Source organism: Hippopotamus amphibius, chromosome 1 (assembly GCF_030028045.1).
Source record: "Hippopotamus amphibius kiboko isolate mHipAmp2 chromosome 1, mHipAmp2.hap2, whole genome shotgun sequence".
Taxonomy (NCBI): Eukaryota; Metazoa; Chordata; class Mammalia; order Artiodactyla; family Hippopotamidae; genus Hippopotamus; species Hippopotamus amphibius.
The window spans coordinates 88,042,893-88,067,233 of NC_080186.1; the positions used below are offsets into that span (position 1 = coordinate 88,042,893).

General features: G+C 39.5%; 1 protein-coding gene across 5 annotated transcripts in view; it reads right to left on the reverse strand.

Annotated features, from left to right (window-relative positions):
• Nucleotides 1-12,303, reverse strand: part of DBT (dihydrolipoamide branched chain transacylase E2) — a 34,643-nt gene extending 22,340 nt beyond the window's left edge. For 4 of the 5 annotated variants that reach the window (XR_009053973.1, XR_009053789.1, XM_057735943.1 and 1 more), the window contains exons 1-4: nucleotides 12,222-12,303; nucleotides 6,758-6,881; nucleotides 3,018-3,093; nucleotides 807-988 (exon numbers count right to left, since the gene is read on the reverse strand). Coding sequence is in view for 2 of the 5 variants with exons in the window: in XM_057735943.1 (XP_057591926.1) it covers nucleotides 807-988; nucleotides 3,018-3,093; nucleotides 6,758-6,881; nucleotides 12,222-12,272 (433 nt within the window). In the remaining 3 variants the exon portion in view is untranslated. Of the gene's footprint in view, nucleotides 1-806; nucleotides 989-3,017; nucleotides 3,094-6,757; nucleotides 6,882-12,221 lie in introns of those variants that run through there. The other variant, XM_057737045.1, reaches the window with a different exon arrangement.
• Nucleotides 12,304-24,341: the final 12,038 nt, after the last annotated feature.

Genomic DNA, 24,341 nt, shown 5'->3' on the forward strand with positions numbered 1-24,341 from the left:
GAGTTAGCCAGCCACTGTAATTCAGACTCCTAGACTTCCGAATTACGCTACTGAAATGTCTTTATCTCAGCACTCCTGGATAGATGGCGGGCTTAGGGTTGCATCACAGAATTATGCTCCCCCACCCCCACATCAAAGCTTCCTAAATGACATAACCTTGGTGTATCACAACAATGCAAAAAGGAACTTCTGACACAGAGAGCCAGCTATTTGCTATAATAGGGACAGCGCACTGTTTTAGTTTCCCTGTAATGTTCTCCTGAGTTCCCTTTTGTCAGGACATCTACTGCTTATAAGTTCCATGGTTGCTGCTCCTTCTGAATGCTAGTTTCTTTGCTTCTCATTCTGATTTTCTTCCTTTTCTCTTCTATCTCTCTTTAAGAAGTTTGGCTTTCATAACCATCACCAATGAGAGGGTGTTTGGGTTTTTGTATCAGTGGCAAACGGAGCAATCCCATTATGTAAAATTTAATCTTTGCATATTCCAATTTTTATTAGTGACCAGTGTTCAAAGCTTGAATCTTTAATTCCCAAGAGAGCTTGTTGCTTCTTTGAATACCAAGGATTCCAGAAGGTAGGCCTCCAGATAAATTAAATATTACTGTACATGTTTTTAACATGGTAACTGGTCAAAAGATAATCATGCCTCATAGAGTACCTTTCCAATTTTCCTGATTTCAGCTTCTAAACCCCCAAATCAAATCCTGTAAGTTATTAAAAGTAAACACCACTTTCAATTGGTACCCAATGACCAAAGGACAGCAGTAATCAATCTGGCAAAATAGATGAACACATATATACAGTACCTTTTAAAGCTTCTGTTTCTATGTCTACTAATGGCTTTCCCACATAGGCAGTATCGTCTAGATTATAATACAGTTTTTTAATGACTCCATCATAACGACTAGTGATAGTAACAGAAGCTTTATCACTTTGAACTTCACAGATGCTATCAAACTGAGACACTGTATCTCCTTCTTTTACGTACCTAAAGGAAAAAGATGTAAGACATTTTTACATGAACAATGATAATACAAATCATCTTAATGATGTAAATTCTATACTCAGATCAGTATCCATTGAGCCCAGTATTTGGTCCCAGAAGGTACACCAAAGAATGTTTCAGGACTTCCTAGGCGGTGCAGTGGTTAAGAATCTGCCTGCCAATGCAGGGTACATGAGTTCAAGTTCTGCCCCAGGAAGATACCACATGCCGCAGAGCAACTAAGCCCGTGAGCCACAACTACTGAGCCCATGTGCCACAACTACTGAAGCCCATGCACCTAGAGCCCATGCTCTGCAACAAGAGAAGAGACCTCAATGAGGAGCCCATGGACCACAATGAAGAGTAGCCCCTGCTCGCCGCAACTAGAGAAAGCCCGTTTGCAGCAATGAAGACCCAACACAGCCAATAAATAAATAAAGAAATAAATTCATTAAAAAAAAAAAAAAGGAATGTTTCAGAATAGACTACAATGACTTCCAGAGGCTCTTTGATGCCTCTTTAAGAAATATAAAAATTTTTTAAACAATTAATAATTCATAGATCTATAATCTAAAAATTTAATTAATTTGTCAGGTTTTCTGCCTCTCCCATTTCTTAGAAGAAATATGAAAAATGTATTTTAAAAGTGTTATTTCCTTTTGTTGTCTTAGCCTTTATCAAATTTTAAGAAATGCCTATTATTTCTAGAATTAAATTTTAAAAATTGATATCTTCAATACACATACATCTTTTTTAATTTCATGCATTTTAATTTGAGTTCTTAGTCTTTGTTTCTAAGATGGCTAATAAGTTTCAGATTCAGGCTTTTCTGCCCTGAGATCATTGCTTTCTCCTTGATCCCACAATGCGATAGATACACAATCATAAGGTACATTTATGTTACCATAATTCTCTTCTAACCTACAAAGCAATTATGAGAACTGCAGGGAAAGAATGTTCCAGTGGCTGAATCAGATTCTTGAAAGGATCTTTAACAGTATACAATTGTGGGGGAGAATCTATTGACTCACCTTAACTGCTACTTCCTGAAACCTTTGAAAATTAGTTCAGTACCAAGAGATGTTTCCTTTTTTTCCAGAAAGGGAAAGAAGGAAAAGGGGTAGAAGGATGACTAAGTAAAGGGCTTTTTAGTTTTTGTTTCAAGCCATTTTTTTTTTGACATTTTTTTTAAACTTTTAAAAATTATTTTTTGATTCATGCCTTTTGGTTTAATATTTTAACCTTTTCTAAAAATATAGGCAAACTCTCAGGTAATGGTGCGTCAAATGGTGCGTCAAACTTGCATTCTTACTGAAGTCATTTTCAGTAAAGAGCTTAGACTACATGATGATTTTAAAATAGTTTGGAAAGAAGCTCTAAGTTCATACATTAAATGCTTTTCAAAACACATGGTCATATCAACTCAATATCTTTTAGAGGCTAATTTATTTCTCTTTTGTAGCTGAGAAAAAAATTTTTTAAAAGAAGAAAAAATAGGGGCTTCCCTGGTGGCGCAGTGGTTAAGAACCCACCTGCCAATGCAGAGAACATGGGTTTGATCCCCGGGCTGGGAAGATCCCATGAGCCGCAGAGCAACTAAGCCCATGCACCACAACTACTGAGCCCATGCGCCTAGAGCCCATGCTCCGCAACAAGAGAAACCACTGCAATGAGAAGTCCGTGCACGACCACAAAAAGCAGCCCCCGCTCTCCACAGCTAGAGAAAGTCCATGTGCAGCGACAAAGACCCAACTCAGCCAAAAATAAAAAATAAATAAATTAATTAATAATAAAAATAAATAAATCTTTAAAAAAAGAGGAAAAAATAATCCTTAATAAATTACATCAAATAAAATGCCATGATGTATGATGAATTGTGCAACCAGTATATTGGCAACACAAACTAGATTTATCTTATTGCTTTTAAAAAATCATTAGATGTTGCAGAAAGAGGTGTCTCAATTTAGAGTCCTACTTATTTTTACTCAAATTATTTTTATACTTACTTAAAACATTTTTCAGAATAACTTACCATTCTTTAACAGTTACTTCTCTAATTCCTTCGCCAATGTCTGAGAGTTTGAATTGAACAATCTGTCCCTGTAGGGCTTCAAAGACAAATGAGAAACGATGTCATTAAATATGTAATGTATTGCTAATAAGCAGATGCCATCACATCTAAAATTTGAAAATATTCTCCAGCAGAGGCAGAGAGTATTCCATTTTTATTGATTTAAGAAAGCATTTTACAATGTTCAAAAGCATAACCATCATTCATAACCACCCAAGAATTATATAAATTATTCAGTAACACACGCCTATTAATATTGTCACAGAACTCATATTTTCCAATTTTCAAAATAATGTTCTTTTACAAGGGTATAGAAGGCCCTTCCAACAAATGAGATTCTGCAACAATAGGAATGAACAGAAAATAGAACAAGATATTATGCAAAGGCAGGTTCAGCTGGATCTCCTTATTTTATGTTACAAAACTATAATAAACATTCCCGGCCTGCTCTTAAAGCTCTTTTGACTTCATACAGCTCTTCTCATTCCCAGTGTCTAAAGATCAGGCAGATCCATATCTAGACTTGGAAAATTCTTTTTTTTTTTTTAATTTATTTACTTATTTATTTATTTAGTTTTTATTTATTGGCTGTGTTGGGTCTTTGTTGCTGTGTGCGGGCTTTCGGTAGTTGCAGAGAGCGGGGGCTACTCTTCACTTCAGTGCGCATGCTTCTTATTGCGGTGGCTTCTCTTGTAGTGGAGCGCAGGCTCTAGGCGCACAGGCTTCAGTAGTTGCAGCATGTGGGCTCAGTAGTTGTGGCTCCCAGGCTCTAGAGTGCAGGTTCAGTAGTTGTGGTGCACAGGCTTAGTTACTCTGCAGCATGTGGGAACTTCCCCGACCAGGGCTCAAATCCATGTCTCCTGCATTGGCAGGTGGATTCTTAACCACTGTGCCACCAGGGAAGCCCCATAGAAGACATGGAAAATTTTTATTCACCCAAGTGTTGTCCTACCAACTTGTTAAATTTTAGTCTTCTATTTCTTCTTTCCATTTTTTTTTTACTCCTTTTCGAATTTCTACACCATCTTTGTAACACTTAGATGCCAATGATACTTTATGGTGATTATTCCCAAGACAGAAAGTATGTATGGTTCCTCTCACTTTTCCACATTAACAAACAGCTCTGCAGTGACTGAAGAGTGCTCCTCTATCTTTAGACTACTATTAATCAAAATTGCTTATAAAATATACAACAAGCTTATTAAGGTAGGAAAATTTTCTTTAATAAATATGAGGAGGCTAGTAGTTAAGAAATACAAAATACATTTTCGATATAGAGGTCTTAAGCACCTCTTGTTTCCTCTCTAGTATGTTTGGCCCCCTCACAGCCTGCCGCTCATAGTATAAACAGGAACCTTTCTGAAAAATAGTTTGACATTAAGTGTCAAAAACCTTAAAAAAAAAGTCTATATCTTTGACTCCATAAGTAGTTTTACTTTTAAGATTTTTTTCCCTGAAGAAATAGAGAGGTATACATAGATTTCTGCTGCTCAGGAATAGTTATCATAGAGTTATAATAAAGAACTGGAAACCAACTGAAGAAATAAAAAAATGAGTAAGTATAAGTAAGTACACCGTGACACCGCTATGCAAAGCAATATTATGCAAGGAACAGCATGTGAAAGAGCATGGAAATATGACAGTATATAGCTTGGTTAGGGAATGACAAACACTTCTGTATGGCTGAGGAGATGATATATGGCAAGAAATCAACCCAGATTTATGGCTTTGTGTGCCCTAATGAGGTGAGGTGTTTGGAACTTATCCTAGAGGTAATTAGGAAGCAGTGGTAAATAATTATGGTCATAAATTCTTTGCAGCTTTTCTCATTCTAGGTAGAGTTTATTTTACCACTACTTAAATCTATGCTGGCCTATGACTCATTTTGACCAATAGCACATAGCAGAAGTAAAGTTGTGAAGGTTCCGGAGTGCAAGCCTCACAGGACCTCGCAGCCTCCACTTTCTCCCGCTTGGAATGTGCCTTCAGATCCCCATGTAGAGAAGCTGTTCTAGTCTACTAGAGGATGAGAGATGCCACGTGGAGGAAAAATGAGATGCCCCAGCTAAAAACCAGCACCAACTGTCAGACATATGAGTAAGACCACCTTGGACCTTCCAACCCAGATGACCTTGCAGCTGAATCCAGTTACATTAGTGAGCCCAGGTGAAACCAGCAGAGGAGCCACCCTACCAACCAACCCCCAGAATCCTGAGGAATAATAAATCATTGTCCCTTTAAGCCACTAAGTTGTGGGAAGGTTATTATTCAGCAATAATTAGCTGACAGGAGTCTCATCTAAAATTTCAGATCTGTAACTCTGTATCTATAATTTTAGAGAAAAATATCTCTGGCAGGGGTGTGGTGGAAAGGACTGGGGGAAGGGTAGCAGAGAAAGCAGTTAGGAGGCTATTGTAGGTAAAAAACTGAAGTATAGAACTTAATATATTTACACATTTTCAAAGCTCTCTGAAAATGAGAAGACAGATTTAAGAAACATAAAATGTAATATTACTAGATCTTGGTAATCCACTCGATGTGAGACAAGAATCAGACCGCTCTAGATTTCTAGCTTAACTATTTACTGAGTTAGGGAATAATAAGAAGAGGTTGTATCCCAAGTACATAGTGCAGTGCCTTTGGCACACAGCAGGTGATCAATCGTGTTGAATGGATTTACTCTCACAACAATACAAAGTTGTATACAATGATACAAAGTTGTATACTAGGATTACTCCCATTTTCCAGATGATGAAACAGAGAGAAATTAAGTAACTTGTTTAAGGTTACACAGTTAGTAATTGGTAGACCAAGAATCCAAAGCTCAGTAAGTGTTTAGCCAGTAGGGCAGGAAGTTGGAGTTTCTGCTTGAATGGCCTCTATTATCTTCCAGAAGTAAAGAGAAAAGATCAACTTTTAAAAATAGAAAAAAAATTTTTAATGGTAAAGATAAGGTTTATATATCTTAGGGTGTTTTGGAAGATGACATATATAAGGCATGGAAGGACTAATTGATCTCAGGGGTTGGATCTGCCTGGAATTCCCTTATTTTTCATCACTAGCACAGACTAAGGCATCAAGTATGTCAAAAGCTTAATGATGTCACAAAAGTCTAGGGTTCTTTACCAGGGTTCTAAATAGAACAACAGAAAGAAAAAAAAAAAGTTGTAGTGCTTTTGCCAAATCTAATACTTAAGTCTCAAGTTCTTTGCAAGCATAGGAAAAGTCGGGGAAAAGGTAATTAAGTGGTAAAAGCTAGAGAACATTCTGTTTTTACAAGCACCTCATGGTGGATTCGTGACACTATCTTAACATGACAGATTAAGTGCCTCATCCAAAAAACAATAATACAGTGAGTACAAGGACACACACTAAGTCAACAATGTAATCTACCTGATAAAGTCCTATCAATGCTGACTGTTGCAGTTAGGTAAGTCAATGATAAAGAACAGAGGGCCCAAGAGAACCCATTCCCAACATTATGAAGACACAAGTATTAAGGGAAAGTATGTGCAAGGGGAGTGGGAGGTGGGGGTGCAAAAAAAAAGAAAAGAAAAGAAAACGAGAATTGGATAGATGTGGGGAGAGCAAAGACAGCCAAGCTAGAAGTAAAAGGTCAACTTTTTTACTTTGATAAGTCTTCAGTTACTGAATAAATACAAAATATTACTTTGTATAGGCTATTTTGAGATCATACTTACCAGCAGCTGTTTTCAGCAACTGATGTGGATGACTGTACTTGAATGAAGGATAACCAAAGAAACACACATATTTTGGCTTCAAAACATGAATGTTACCACATGTTTGAAAGTAGCGGGAACAAATCTAGAGATGGGAAAACAAAAAAGGAAAAGCTTTTAAAAATGATCGTAATGGCTTATCTCTATATATTGAATTTCAAGTCTATTCGAAAAGTAGAACAATCATTATCACAATACAAACAATATGAAATTATCTAGGCTGAAATCAGAACACGCGGCATCAGTGACAAGTTTCTGCCCAAGAAACCAAAGGAATTTGAACCCTAGCACACAGAATATTTTATTGTTCTTTGTTTATTTATATATTTTGGCGACACCGCACCGCATGGAGGATCTTAGTTCCCCGACCGGGGATCAAACCCATGCCCCCTGCAATGGAAGCTCGGAGTCCTAAGCACTGGACCACCAGGGAATTCCCTTATTTAGTAAAACTATATCCTTAAGGTCAGATTTGTCCACATGCTTATGATCCTTGCTTAAAATTCCCTATGAAAGTAAAAAGATTTTAACAATGTATTCTATATAAACACATCAGCTTGTAGGTATATTTGAGTCATTAAAGACTTCCTGAAATAAAACTACTAAAGAATTCAAAAGTGACTGCTAGCATCTAAAGACACTGAAAAACACATGTAGTACTGTATCCAGAGGTTTTCTTATCGTAATTTACAGATGACTCTTTAGATTTAACTATTGATATTTTATATAAAATCTTAGTATAATAAAATACAATGTTAAAGAAATAAGTAGGACTGAATGTATTTCATTTGATATATCAAAACCCAAGTGTGTGAAAGGTACAATATTTTATTTTGAAAGTTAACATTTCAATGTTATTAATACCTTAATTAACTACATCACACTTTTTAAAAAATTTATACAGTTTTTAAAGGTTACCGTCCATTTACAGTTATTACAAAATTTCGGCTATATTCCCCATGTTGTATATCCTTGGGCCTATCTTATACCTAAAAGTTTGTACTTCCCACACCCTCACCCCTATACTGCCCTCCCTTCCACTGGAAACCGCTAGCTTGTTCTCTGTATCTGTGAATCTGCTTCTTTTTGTTCTATTCACTAGTTTGTTGTGTTTTTTAGATTCCACACATAAGTGATATCATACAGTACTTTTCTTTCTCTGACGATTTCACTTAGCATAATGCTTTTCAAGTCCATCCATGTTGCTGCAAATGGCAAAATTTCATTCTTTTTAATGGCTGAGTAGTATTCCAATACATGTATATATATGTGTGTGTGTGTGAATGTATTTCACATCTTCTTGATCCATTCATCTGTTGATGGGCACTTCCATATCTTGGTAATTGTAAATAATGCTGCTATGAACATTACGGTGCATGTATCTTTTCAAATTCGTGTTTTTTTTGTTTTGTTTTCCAGATAGGTACCCAGGAGCAGCATTGCTGGGTCATATAGTAGTTCTATTTTTAGTTTTTTAAGAAACCTCCATACTGTTTTCCACAGTGGCTGCACCAATTTACATCCCCACCAACACTGTACAAGGGTTCCCTTTTCTCTTCATCCTCACCAATATTTGTTATTTGTGTTCTTTTTGATGACAGCCATGTTGATAGCTGTAAGGTGATAGCTCATTGTGGTTTTGATTTGCATTTCCCTGATGATTAGTGGTGTTGAGCATCTTTTCATGTGCCTGTTGGCCATCTGCATTTCTTCTTTGGAAAAATGTCTGTTCAATTCTGCCCATTTTTTAATGGCGAGTTGTATGATTTGGCTTGATCAAATTTGTCAAGGGGAGCAGTGGAAGGAGCTCAAGGACCAAAGTGTTGATGACTGTGAATGTCAGGTTAAGGAGTTTGAACTCATACATTATGGGTTAGTGAAGAAAAAGGTTTAAGAAATTAATCTAGGTGAGTGCATGTGTGCGTGTTTAATAGATTGCAACAAGTAAAGCCTGGAAAGAAAGGACAAAAATTAAGAAACCACTATTATATTTGAGGCATGAAATGACAGGCTCCTGGCTGAGATGATTTAGAGTGGAAAAAGAAAGAAAGCAACATAAGTGCAATAGGTATTATGTGATAAATAGCGATTGAACGGCTATTAAGTGAAGGCTAAAACACAGTAGCGAAGCTGTAGACTAAAAGGAGGTAAAGGAAATCAGAAGGATAAAATCGGAAGGGAGAAGGAGAAAAAATAACTTTTCATGTATGAAAGACATTTTTTTCTACAAATAACAAAAAAAATACAAAGTAATGAAAAGACGGTTTAGCAGGTTCACATAATAAGGATATAAATTAGTAATAATTCAGCAGGCAGTCGCTGAGCACACCTAAAAACAGGATTGTTCTGTGCTCAAGAATTCAAAGCTAAATAAGATACAGAATATAGTCTTTGAATTCAAATTGCTTACACTTTACTGCAGGAAGACAGACAAAACAGAAAAATTCAAGATAATAGGGTAAGTAAATCAAGAGTCAAATGCATGATACCATAGGAGAGTATAAATACAACATGATAAGGGTTTCTTAATAATTTACTATAGGTGATAAGACCTCTTGTTACTTAAGATTTTTTATAACAGATGAAAAAAGATACTTTTTTTTACTGAGTCATTCAACAAATGTTTATTGAGTACCTACTATGTGCCAAGCACTTAGGATTAGAGAACAAAACTGATGTGATTCCTTCCCTTATGCAATGTGTAGCCCATATTGTGAAAGGAAAAACAAGTAAACAGGTGATTACAACAGTGCTCTAATGGGGGAGATAGTGTTAAGAAAACACAAAGGAGGGCACCTACCTGAGGAAAGTGACGTAAGACTTAAGGATGAGTAGGAGTCACCCAGGGGGTGAGATGTGTTGCAGAGGCTATAAAGCAGAGTAAGGCAAGAGTCTTTAAAGCAGAGTAAATACATGTGGAGTTAAGAGAGAGAGAACAGCCTGTGCTCAATTAACTGAAATTGTTCAATATACTTCTAGTGTAGTTTAGTGCGAGCTAAGGGTGAAGTGTCAGAGTAGGGGTTGGGTAGGTAGATTTTAGCAAGGAACGAAGTCCGAGAGACGGGAAAGCTCCAGATCATATATTGCTTCATAGTCATTTGAATTCTGAACATTTTGCTGAGAGCAATTTTAAGCAGGGAAATGACACTCTCAAATTTGTGTCCTACTTTAGAAAATCACTTTGGCTACACTATGGAGAATGGGCTGGAGAGGCACAAGATTAGAGGCAGAAAGTCCAACTTAGGTCCAGGATATCTGCAGCTGGTGACAGGGTAGAGAAAAATGACTAGATTTTTTAGATTTACAGGCTTTGTGGGTTTAGAATCAAGAGAAACAGGTTTGAGGGTTTAGTTCCAGAGCCTTGGAGGCATTTAACACTCCCTGTTAGGTGGCTAAAGGCTAGCCCTTCCAAGCTCCCTGTGCTAGCAGTGGCCATGTAACACAGTTCTAGCCAGGGAGTCTGCATGGTACTACTTCTTCCTTCCTGCCCTGAATACAAAGTTGTAGCAGCCCTCTTGTGACCCTGAGGGAAAGGACAAATGAATTGCTAAAATGACAACCCCGATAATGACAAGTTACTTAATCAAACCCAGCTGCCATCTAACTTTCAGATGCTTTGTATACACAGATAATTTCCAGTTTATTGATTGGGTTTATTACTTACAGCTGAAAAACACGTAAACTACATTCAGTTTGGAGATTTCCAGGACAGTAATATATATGGGCCTGGGGACTTCCTAGGTGGCGCAGTGATTAACAATCCGCCTGCCAATGCAGGGGACATGGGTTTGATTCCTACTCCAGGAAGATTCCACATGCCACAGAGCAACAAAGCCCATGAGCCACAACCATTGAGCCTGTGTGCCACAACTACCGAAGCCCACGTGCCTAGAGCCTGTGCTCTGCAGCAAGAGAAGCCACCACAACGAGGAACCTGTGCACCACAATGAAGAGTAGCCCCCCATCCCCCACTCACCACAACTAGAGAAAGCCCATGTGCAGCATTCAAGACCCAACACAGCCAATAAATAAATAAAGTAAATAAATAAATTTATATATATAGATATATATATAAAAGATACATGGGTCTGGAGTAGACCTGGCTGGAAGACTGGGGGAACTTCAGGAATCATCAACATATAAATGGCAACTAAATTCAAAGAAGTGGATGAGGTAACCCAGCAAGTGCAAGAAGTACACAGAGGGGCAAAGTTAGAACCCTTAGAAACACCAGCATTTAAAAGTGAGGCAAGGAAAGAGGAGGAGGTTGGGATGAAGTGTTCAAAGATGTAGGAAAAAGAATACCGGGAAGCTGGTGTCACAGAAGCCAAGGATGAAGAACTTTCAAAAGAAGAGGCCAATACCTAAGAAGGTAATGTTGAGAAGAGCTTTCTTCTCCTGGTTACCTCCCACTTAGCTTTCACAAATCTCAGATTATACAGTATCTTCTGGGAACTCTCTGACCCTCTCCCCTGACCCAAGACCCCTCCTATGTGTCCCTGTAGCTCTGTGCACGTGTTCCATCTTGTCCTGCTGTGCTGTCATTGCTTGCTTAATGTCTGTCTCTGTCTTTCTCCCCTGTCACACCACAAGGCTGTAATTAAATGCTGAGGGGGCAGAGATCAGTGTCAAGTCTTATTCATATTTGCATCCCCAATTCCTAGCACAGTACCTGGTACATAGCAGGCCCTTGAAAGGTTTTGTAAGATTAGGGGTCCAACACTGCAGGAAATTCTAAAGAGGAGATACAGGAAGAAAAACGTTATGCAAATTTGATGAAACACTATGCTTACTGGGATGTTGTTTGGTGTTACAAACAACATCCCAGTAGAAATGAAGGAGAAATGGTGGTGGGTTGTAGTTCTGGTGATTTAGAAGGTTGGAAAGATACTGGTGCAAATATAGGAGACAAGTGTAAACCCAAAGAACAAAGCTAGAGCCTCTCAGCTGCTTGGAGGCAAGGACCTATGGTGCTATGCTTTCCTTGCCCAGTCTCTTCCTCTAGAATGTAAATTTCTCCAGGGGAAGGGTCGTATTATCGGTGTCTGAAACAAAGGCGTGCTCAATAATGTTTAATGAATATAGTATATCTCCGTATCCCCAGTGCCTACCACAATGCTCGGTACCCAGATGGTACTCAATGAAAGGCTACTGAAAGAAAGGCTAGCTGGGCTTCGGGGTGCAGATGAAGCGGGAGGGCGACCTCGTCACGACAGAAGCGCGCCCAGGTAAAGAGAGAGAGAGGGTCTCCAGACAGGCTGGCTCGCCACCTTCGCAGCCCTTCGTTTTGCGTACATCCCTCCACCTCTCCATCGCGCGAGCCCTGTACGCGAGGCACTCACTCGCAGGGCAAAGCAACGCACCTCTCCCGGGGGACTCGAAAAAATGACTCCTTCCCGACCTCAGATCCACCCAACCTGCTTACCAGCTGCCCGGCAGTCCGGCTCCAGGTCCTCAGCACCCGCGCTGCAGCCATCTTACTCCGGAAATGACAACTGCCCTGAGGTTGGAACCCCTGCCTCCACGGGGGACCTATTGGGAGCCGGGAAACGCGCCTCTCCCTGAGGCCTGAGCGGCCAATGGAGAGCGAAGGAACGAGCCTCCCACCCAACAGCCAATCAGCGAGCGGGGCGGGGCTGAGATGACCCCGTCCCGGGGTGGATGGGGAGCCCTGCGGAGGGGCAGAGGAGACGCGTGGGGAGGAGGGCCGCCCAAATTTAATTTCAGAGGCAAAGTTGGGTAAGACACTGCTGTGTAAGTACAAGTACGCCAACGACCATCTTTTCAGTGCAATGGGGGAGTATGTTAAGGAAACAGAAAGGAAGGGCACTCACCCGGAGAAATTTAGGTTGAAGTGAGATCTGAGGGGTAAGTAGGAAAAAAACCCCAAAACCAAAAAACCAACAAAAAACCCCTTCCTTCAGCTTGTATTGTAACCGCTTGATTACAGAAAATGCGACATTTCTATACCTTGTAGCAAGGCTCTCTACCGCTAGTTGAGTCAAGTCTATACTGGAATACTTCCTAATAACTGGCATTTCTTACTCGCATTGTGTTCTTGGTTACCGAAATTGGCTTTTCAATTTTTTTTTTTCATGGAAGATAAACAAGGTTACCATAATGTGTAAGATAAACGTCATCAACATTATCTTTCCTTCTTAGGGAATTCGTCAGATGTAGCTGCCCACCATACACAACATGTCACAGACATGCTACCTTGATTTCTTTGCTTCTTGGAGAAATGTCAAATTGACGTCAGTGGAACTGGTAAAGAAAAGATCAGAGCTTTAATAGTCAACCCTCCTCACGGCAACTAAGAAACCAATTTGTAGAAATGTCGAGGATGATATTTGCCTGTTCTTCCTCTTATATGGGAATGAAAATCTGTACAGATGTCTAAAGAATTACAGAGGAAAAAAAACAGGACAAACAAATTCTCAAAACTGAAGATTAGTGTCTGTAACACAAAATCTCAGGAACTTCACAAATTCACTGTCTAATACTACTCAAACTCACACTTTTTATTTTGCCTTATTTGCCTTTCAGTGTATTTCTCTCACACACACACGTAAGCAATAAATCTAAATCATTACCTGCAGAGCTCAGCTCGGGGACTCGAGGTGAGTGATGGGTGCCGCAAGCTTAAAGAAAACACAGACACAGATTTAAGAGAAAGATGGGACCGGGGGACTCAAGACCTCTAGGATCAAGAGCCTTGCTGATTGATAAAGACTTCTGAATGTCTTCCCACATTTCCCCCTTTCTGTTTTCGTAGGAGAAGATAAGCCATTCGAGTTACTTCTTTTTTCCATCAATCCTTGGAGCGTTTTTCTTGCGCATCAGGGAACTAAACATAAGATAGTTAAAAGGCAACAAAAGTATCAAAATGCTTAGGAGACTGCTACTCATGCTTTTTATCCAATCCAATGGATGCAATGCTTTTAATCCATCGGCTATACTTTGTAAAGTAGCAATTTGGTGTAGAGATTGCAAAGATGCATATTGCATGCCAGTTATTTTAGTTTTAATTGTTGTATGTCCAGTGTGAAGCCATCCGCTCCATATCCCAGCAGATGTGTCACTGGCATCATGGCCATCGCAGATTTGTAATGTTTTTAAACTTAAGGGAAGTTTCCATATTTCTATTTAAGCTCTGCCATTCTCTAACTGAGGCCAAGGAGGTACTAATCCGGTCCTAAGCCATAAGATGGAATAGGGCGAGTGCATGGCAATATTGGTATAATTATGTTTAGATATATGCCATCACAACCTTTTATAGGGATTGCAGGAGGAGTTTTTTGGCGTGAACAATTAGAGACTGCATACCCCTTAGGGGACCAGTCCCATACTGTTCCATAGGAACCATTAAGTAGTATCACACCCTCCGTCCCACGGCAAACATCCCAAAGAATCTGATCTTGTCTGTCAGCCCATATCCGTTTTATTTCACACAAAGGTCTATCAGGGATGGCATAATTAGTAAACTTAGTCTCTTGATATCCAAAGCTCAAACCTGAAAACAAATGTAATTGCGTTTTGGTATGGTTTCTATTTTGAGAATTGATAGACAGCCATGCCTGTATTGTCATATTCAGACATGCTTTATTAGCGCCTATGTTTCAAAACCCATAAAGCTATTAAATTGGGTTCCTTCTTCGCCTTTGTGTTTAGGCAATCTTTTATCCTCTGGTCTAGGAATCCAAGAGGAATCATTAACATAAACAGGTATAAATCTTTCTCCCCAATTAACAGGTCTTAATAATGGGAGATTAGGCACATAAGCCAAATAGGTATAATTCTTTTCATTTGCTGTGACAAGGGGCATACTCACAGCAATAGTAATCAGACCAAACATTATCCGTGTTTGCAGCAAAAGGCCTGTGATTTTAGTTGACTTTAAAGTCAGACCTTCAAAGTTCATCTCCGGAGATTCTACATCCCATTAAAGATGGCGTTTCTTTGGAATGCTCATGATATGGCTTAATTCTCCGAGATGGAATCCACACAGGTTCCAGGCCTGGTCCTGGTGACACACAAGCAAACCCTCTTCCCCATGTGATTAACCTTCCTGATGACCAGATATTAGTCAATGGGTCCTGCCACCATATCAGTGGCTGTGCATCATTAAAATGAGTCACATTCCTAGACGAGGCTCGAAAATGCCTCTCAGCTGCTGTATCTGTAGCCTGTGCAGATACAGTCAAAAAATTAATAGTGAATAAGGCTTTATTTAAAGTTGTTTGTTGCCCTTGGGTGATTCCCCCTTTTTGTTTTTGGAGCATGTTTTTAAGTAGTTGGTTTGCTCTTTCAACTATTGCTTGTCCCTGGGGGTTGTAAGGAAGTCCTGTAGAATGTGATATGGACCACATATCAAGAAATTGTTGAAACGCTTTACTAATATAAGCAGGGCCATTATCTGTTTTAATGGCTTGTGGCAACCCCATGACTGCGAAGCATGCATATAAATGCTTTTGCACATGCTTTGCAGTTTCACCAGACTGGGCAGTAGCCCATATAAATTGAGAAAATGTATCAATGGTTACATGCACATAGGAGAGCTTACCAAAGGATGAGATGTGAGTAACATCCATTTGCCATAAAGAATTAGGGTGCAAGCCCCGTGGGTTTACACCAGGTTCAGATTGCTGAGGAATTTGGCATGATGGACATGTTCTTAATATATCTTTGGGATGTAATGGAATGGTGAAAAAGCAGTCTTTCAGATCAATAACTATTAAAGGCCAATTAGCAGGGATCATATTAGGTGATGGGAGGCCTGGTTGTAAGGCCCCCATTGGCTGTATAACTGCATTGATTGCCCTGAGATCTGTTAATAAATGCCATTTACCTGTTTTTTTCTTTATTGGAAATACTGGAGAGTTCCATGGGCTAAAAGATTCTTCAATATGTCCTTTTTCTAACTGTTCAGTCACTAATTCTGTTAGAGCTTCTAACTTTTCTATGGTTAAAGGCCACTGCTCAACCCATACAGGTGTATCAGTTTTCCAGGTCAATGGGATTGGTGCTGGGGGAAGCAGTAAGCTTTTACGAACAGTGGCCACTAGTGAAAAGACTGATATCCAAGACCTTCTCTATTTACATTACCTTCAGCTGGAATGAGAAATAGTTTCCCTTGATGATATTTACCAAGACCTAACCCTGGCTGATATCCTTGATTTACTAGCATTTCTTGACTTTGCATACTATAAGTATCTAATGTTGGAATATGGATTTCAGTGTTCCATTGTTCCAATAAATCCCTTCCCCATAAATTAATTGCAAGGTCTGCTATATAGGGTTGTAAGTGGGCTGGCTGCCCATCTGGGCCAATACAAGGCAATATTTTAGCACTTTGCTGCAAGCCATGAGTTCTACCTAAACCTACCACTGTAATGTCTGCAGGACAAGTAGGCCAGCGAGAAGGCCAATGATTACTGCTTATAATTGAAACATCAGCACCTGTATCTATTAATCCTCTAAAATCTTTTCCATTTATAGTTACTGAGCACGTCGGGCGTGTTTCTAAAATTTTTTCAGAGAGGAAAACTCCGGCCTCTCCTGTGCTTCCAAAGCCTTTCATTCCCCTTACTTTTGTACTATTGCCAATCTTATAATATGGCAGAATAAGCAACTGTGCTATTCTATCACCTGGATGGGCTTTCCATGGAACCGAAGTTGATATCATCACTTTAATTTCTCCAGTATAATCATTATCAATCACTCCAGTATGAATTCTAATTCTTTTTGATGTTAAACCAGACCTTCCTAGTATTAAGCCAACAGTTTCTTTTGGCAAAGGTCCAGTAATTCCTGTCCTGACCAATGTTGGAGTTTCTCCAGGCAGTATAATAATAGATTCTGCACAAGGAAGGTCTAAGGCTGCGCTGCCTGCTGTGGCTGGTGATAATTCCATGGCACTGCAGAGTATTGGGCCACTTCCGCCTGTTTCTAGATCTGACAGGCTCCCTTTGGTTGCGGGGCTAGGAGCGAGCCCCGTTGATAGTTTCCCGACAAGGGCGTTCATTCCTTATGGAAGTTAGATTTACACTGGCTTGACCAGTGAAATCCTTTTCCACATCTTGGACAAAGTCCACGCTGTTTTTGCCCTTTGGTTACATCATCTTGAAAATTAACAGCCCTTCTATCCATTCTCTTCCTACATTGTTTCTTTGTATGTCCTTGTTTACCACAGTTAAAGCATTTCCCTGGAAATTTGTTATTTATTTTCATTCCAGCCATAGCTTGTGCCATCACTGTTGCTTTAAAGCTCTCAGTTCCTACTCCCTGACACACTCTAATATAATCATTTAGTGTTCCCTTTCCTTTCATAGGTCCAATGGCCTTCTTACAATCTGTATTCGCATTTTCAAAAGCCAATAATTGCAAAATAGTATCAGCAGCCTCAGCATTAGTGATCTGCCGCTTGATAGCCTCCTGTAATCTGGCAATAAATTCAGTATAGGGCTCTCTCGTCCCATGCATGATCTTTTGAAAAGAGACAGGAGCTTGTCCTTTAGCTTCTATTTTTCCCCAGGCTCTTAAGCAACAACGTCTCACCTGTTCTATGGCCTGATCTTCCATCAGAATCTGATCTTGAACTCTGCCCCAATTTCCACTACCTATCAATTGATCCAAGGAGATAGGAATCTGCCTTGCTTGGTTCTGGTTTGCCATAGTTTCAGCATGATCACACCACCAGGTTTTGAATTGTAAAAATTCTCCCGGGGCTAGTACTGCACGAGCCAGCGTAGCCCAATCAGCTGGAATCAAACAAGAGCCTTCGGCTACTCCCCGTATGATACCTATGGTGAATGGAGAATTTACTCCATAATTTTGTACTGCTTGCTTTAATTCTTTCAATATTTTGAAGGGTATAGGCTCATGTACTGCCTCATAAATTCCATTGGGATTATTAGGATCCACTCCGGGTGCCACCCTTTCATGAATAGTTACTGGAAATGCCATTTGCATAGCTTCCAGATCTCCCTCTTGTCTAGCCTGCAAAATGCCCTTCTGTAAGGGTGATAAAACTGAGTGTCCTTTAGACACAGGAAAGGCATGAGCTCCCCCAGGCGGCATTAAAGAGGGTGGAGGAGGGGGCAGTAGAGGAAGTTCGCCCTCCTCCAAAGTGAGGGAGCAGAAGGTCTTAATCCCTCAGCCATTTGTATTCCCTTTTGTTTTCCAGTTTCCTCCGGCACCGCATATGCCCATCGGCCCTCCGACAGACCGGCTTCTTCATCAAAGCTATCATCTGAGCCTTCAGGAGTTTGTAAAGGCTCTAGTACTGATTTAATTAGAGACCACGTTGACCAAACAGAAACAGGTATGGGAGTCCCTTTAGAATGCAGTTTTTTAAGTTCGCTCCCAACCTTATCCTAAGTACGCAAGTCCAGTGTTCCTGAAGAAGGAAACCACGTACAATATTTCTCAATTATTTGCAGAAGTTCTAACAATCGACCTTCACTTGCTTTTTCTCCACCTGCCCTTAGGAGCTGCCGTAACAGGCATACATATGGTCGATATTGATCTGAACTTTCTTTATTTCCCATATTTTACCCCGAAAACAAAACACCCAAGAGATTTACTTACTGGCAGGATTTTTCAGAGGCCTCTTACTCTCCTCTTGGGGCTTCACGGCACTTCCCAATTCTTTACTTTTATCAATTTCACTTTTCGCGAGCCTTCGTCACTCAAGCCCTTCAGGCCCCACGTTGGGCGCCACTTGCCGAGCTCAGCTCAGCGACTCGAGATGAGTGATGGGTGCCGCAAGCTTAAAGAAAACACAGACACAGATTTAAGAGAAAGATGGGACCGGGGGACTCAAGACCTCTAGGATCAAGAGCCTTGCTGATTGATAAAGACTTCTGAATGTCTTCCCACAATTACCTTTACAAGAAAATCTGGGATAGTCAAAGAACTTTGATTTTTTTAACTTTCCCACTAACAAAACATTTTATAGGCACTTATATTTCATACTACATGCAAGTGTTTGTATAAAAAGATTAAGTAGCTGTGCCTTTGAATTGAATTATTTTTCTTCCCAAAGCCCCTATACTACCTTCTACCTCTCAGCTTTCCCTTTAACTCTACCTTCTCCTGAGAAAATGTCTAGTTTATTTCTTTTCTTTTAGACTCTTTACTTCAACATGTTTACTGCTTCCCAGTTCAGTATGATATGTTTCCTTATCTTTCCTTCCAACATTAAGAGATATGCCACCTATTCACTAGTTAATCCTTTCATTTGAGCTCAAAAGAACCAAATAACCCATTTCTTCTCTTTTTAAAAATTTAATTGAGGGAATTCCCCAGCAGTCTGATGGTTAGGACTGCGAGCTTCCACTGCAGGGGGCCTGGGTTGATCCAGGGCTGGGGAACGAAGATCCCATAAACTGCACAGTGTGGCCAAAATAATAATAATAATAACAACAATAATAATAATAACTGAATGATTATTACCTGGCAATTACACTCTTAGGTATCTACCCAAGAGAAATAAAAATATATGTCCAGGGACTTCCCTGGTGGCTCAGTGGTTAAGAATCCACCTGCCAATGCAGGGCACATGGGTTTGAGCCCTGGTCCGGAAAGATCCCACATGCCGTGGAGCAACTAAGCCCATGCGCCACAACTACTGAGCCCGTGTGCCACAACTACTGAGCCCGTGTGCCACAACTACTGAAGCCCACGCCTAGAGGCTCTGCTCAATGAGAAGCCCATGCACCACCACAAAAAGCAGCACCCTCTCGCCACAACGAAAGACCGCGCCCAGCAACAAAGAGCCAATTCAGCCAAAAAAAAAACTAAAACCAAACCAAAACAAAACACCTCACAAAAAAAAATGTCCACACAAAGACTAGTACAAGAACAATCTTAACAGCCTTATTTATATTAGCCAAAAACTAGAAAGAGCCCAAATGTCCTTCATGAGTGAATGAATAAACAAAATGTGGTGTACCTATAGAATGGAATATTATTCATCACTAACAATGACTGATACATGCTTTAATATGAATGAACATGCTTTATATGAATGATAACATGCTTTAATATGAATGAACCTCAAAAATATTCTGCTAAAAGAAGCCAGATCCAAAAGGTCACATATTGCCTGATTCCATTCGTATGAAATGTCCAGAGAAGGCAAATCTATAGAGACAGAAAGTAGATTAGTGGTTGCCTGGCTCTGGGGGTGGGAACGGGGAATGACTGCAAAGGGGCAAGAGAAAGCTTTTTGTGTACAATTAGGAAATTTTTAGTATATTCACAAAATTGTACAACCATTACCACTATCTAATTCCAGAACATTTTCATTGCCTCCCAGAAGAAACCCCATGCCCATTAGCAATCACTTTCCATTCTGGAACTCCCTCCCACCCCTGAGTCCCTGATACTAATAATGTACTTTCTGCCTCTATAAATGTGTCTATTCTAGACATTTCAAATATACAGAGTCATACAATATGTGGTTTTTATGACTAGCTAATGTTCTCAAGTTTCATCTGTTTTACACATGTATCAGTGTTTTATTCCTTTTTATGGCTGAATAATATTTCATTTTGTGGATATAAACATATTCGTTTATCCACTCAACTGTTCATAGATATTTGGGTTGTTTCCACTTTTGGGCCATTGTGAATAATGCTGCTATGAACATTAATGTACAAGTTTTTGAGTGGACATGTGTTTTATTTTTCTTGGGTGTATACCTAGGAGTCAAATTGCTGGGTTGCACTATAATCCTATGTTTAATTCTTTGAGGAACTGCCAGACTGTTTTCAAAAGTGGCTGTACCATTTCATATTCTCACCAGCAGTGTGTGAAGGTCCTGGTTCCTTCACATCCTCATCAGCTCTTGTTATTGCCTGTCTTTTTCATTATAACTATGCTAGTGGATATAAAGTGATATTTCATTGTGGCTTTGATTTGGGTTTCCCTAATGACTAATGATGCTGAACATCTTTTCATGTGCTTATTAGCCATTTGTATATCTTCTTTGGAGAAATGTCTATTCAAATGCTTTGCGCATTTAAAAATTGGGTTATTTGTCTTTTTATTTTGGCGTTGTAAGAGTTTTTTTTAATATATTCTAGATACTAGATTCATCAGATACATGAGACAAATATTTTCTCCCATTCTTTAGACTGTCTTCACTTTCATTTTTTTCTTTTCTTTTCTTTTTTTTTTTTACAGATGTAGACACAAATTTTTAGTTATGAGAAACCAAACTCCTTTCCAAAGGTAAATTTTAAAACTAAGCTCTCAAACAATTCCAGAACCCTCCAATTCCTTTCCTTAGCCCCAGTGAACACATCCCCAGGTACAACGCCATACATTAAAACCTACACCAGTGGAGGAGAAAGCAATCATCTCAAGAAACTCCAGTTTGTATTCTCACTTTCTGGATAGTAACCTTTGAAGCACAAACATTTTTGATTTTAATTAAGTTGAAGTCCAATTTATCTAATTTTTTAAAAATTGTGCTTCTGATGTCATAGCTCAGAAACCATCAACTAATCAGTCCAAGGTCATGAAGATTTACATTGATATCTTCTAAAAGTTTTACAGTTTTAGCTTTTACATTTAGGGCTTTGACCCATTTTGAGTTAATTTTTAAAATATGGTGTGAGATATTTAAGTCTTTAAATCATCTTGAAATGCTTTTTGTGTATGGTGTGAAATACAAATCCAATTTAATTTTTTCCTTATGGTTAACCTATTGTTTCCACACCATAAACTGAGGAGTTCTTTTCCCACTGATCTGCCATCTCATCTGTCAAAGAATCAGTTTAAGGGCTCTAAGTTATCTATTTATCTACTAATCTCACATTATCTTAATTACTTTAGCTTCATAGAAATTTTGGATTTTGAGAGGACAAGTACCCTTCACCTCATTCTTTTTAAGTTATTCTTTCACTTTTGTTCTTTCATATAAATTTTAGAATTGGCTTGTCAGTCTCCTTAAAAAAGTCCTAATGGGCATTTGATTGGAATTTTGTTGAAACTATATTTTCAATAATCTATCTAAAGATTCTTTGGGGTTTTATTTTTAACTTTTATATTAGAGTACAGTTGATTAACAATGTTGTGTTAGTTTCTGGTGTACAAAAGTGATTCAATTATACATATACATGTATCTATTCTTTTTCAAATTCTTTTCCCAATTAGGTTGTTACAGAATATTGAGCAGAGTTCCTTGTGCTATACAGTAAGTCCTTGTTGGTTATCCATTCTAAATATAGCAATGTGTACATGTCAATTCCAAATTCCCTAACTAACCCTCCCCTGCCCACCCTTTGCCCCTGGTAACCATAAGGTCAGTTGTCTAAGTCTGTGAGTCTGTTTCTATTCTGTAAATAAGTTCGTTTGTATCTTTTTTTTAGTTCACATATAAGCGATATCATAATGATATTTCTCTTTCTCCGACTTACTTCACTCAGTATGACAATCTCTAGGTCCACCCATGTTGCTGCAAATGGTATTATGTCTATGTAGGTAATGATATCACCTGTGAATAATGATCTTGTTTTTGTCCAGTCTTGTGTCTTTCATCTCTTTCTTGTAGAATCTGGCTAGATGTCCATCATCTTCTGAAAAGAAGCCACAATTGTGAGAATTCTTATCTTGTTTTGATTTTAAAAGGTGTCTTATGTTTTACTATTATTTACTATTATTAAGAATGAAATTTGCTGTAGGGTTTTCCAGATGTCCTTAATCAGGTTAAGGGAATTTACATTTATTGCTAGGTTCGTTTGATTCTTTTTTTTAAATAAATTTATTTATTTATTTATTATTTTATTGGCTGTGTTGGGTCTTTTTTTGCTGTGCACAGGCTTTCTTTTTAGTTGTGGTGAGTGGGGGCTACTCGTCGTTGCAGTGCGTGGGCTCCTCATTGCCCTGGCTTCTCTTGTTGCAGAGCATGGGCTCTCGGCGCGTGGGCTTCAGTAGTTGCAGCACGTGGGCTCAATAGTTGTGGTGCACCGGCTTAGTTGCTCCGCGGCATGTGGAATCTTCCTGGAGCAGGGATGGAACCCATGTCCCCTGCATTGGCAGGCGGATTCTCAACCACTGCGCCACCTGCTGGTGTTGGGGGTTTGCCTGCGGAGGTGGGGGGCAGCTGTGGCTCACCGAGGAGGGGGGGCACTGGCAGCAGGCGTTCTGGGAAGTGCTCATTGGCGTGAGCGCTCCCAGAGTCCACCATTAGCCCCACCCCTTTTGATTCTGTTTTATCATAAATGGGTCTTGATTTTTTCAAATGCTTTTTCTTCATCTATTAATGTGATCTTAGGTTTCTGATATATCATCATAACGTTTTTCTAATGTTAGAATGATATTCAACCCCAATTTGGTCATAATGTGTAGTATTTTATAAACATTGTTGGATTTATTTGTTAATATATTGATTGATCCTGGAGCATCTAAATTTATAAAGTTGGCCTATAATTTTTCTTCTCCATGTCATCTTTGTCTGGTTTCGGTATCACAGATTGGGTAAAGTATATGCATTCCCAGTGCTTTCTCTGTTACAAAAGTGGTAGAACATTGGGATTAGGAGACAATTGTGTTCACATCAGATCACCTTGGTTCATATCTCAGTATTCTAGTTAACCTTGTAGCAAATTGTTTCACACAAGCAGCTGTAAATCAGAGTAAAAACAGTACTTCATCAGGTTGTGAATGCATGTAATGGCTAAGTGCTCAATAAATGTTGGTTATTATTTTTATGATTTATCATATTCTAATTGCTGCTCCCTCTTTACTTAACTGTAAATTAAGTACAGTACATTATTATCATTAAGAATGACATTATAATTGATTACTTCTCAGTCTCTAATATACACTTCCAATAACTTCCAAGCAGAAAATACCTTACTCTTCTTTGCTTACCTAGAGGCTTGCATATGATTGGTACTCAATTAACATAGGAATTGAACCACAGGCGGAATCAAGAAGCCGGTTGTCGTTTCTACCTTGGTCGGAGGTGAATTACGTTAGCTGCACTGTTCATTGCAGTCATGAACTTGCACTCATTCTCGGACAAGGTGGCATAACTTTGGCTTTTTTGAGCGTTATATTACTGATTCTGATTCTGTCCTTTTCCACTCATCCCCAACAGGCGAAGAACGAGAGGCTTATGGGTATCATCAATGCATCAGGGACACACATTTCAAGAGACAGGCTGCAGAGAAGGCAAACCCGCCCGGAGAGAAGGTGGCCGGTGCATTGCAGGGACCTTTCCTACATCTTCGGCTCTAAGACTCTCCAGTTCTGGGTACGGCAGGATCCCGCAGAAAACAGATAAACACACGTTTGCATAAGCCTGCGAGACCAGTGGAGGATCCGACTACAGTTGAAAGGGAGGCCTTCGGCAATCTGCGCGTTTTGCTGTGTTCAGGGTGCAAGTCTTCCAGGAACACGTTTCCGACAGTGCCCCAGGGCACCTCGTGGGCCGCACCCCTGCTGCTGCAGAGCTTTCATTTTGCCGGAATCTTCTGGGCGCTGCCTCTTTAAGCGCGGCGCGCACGCGCACTGGCTGTGAGCCGGCCGA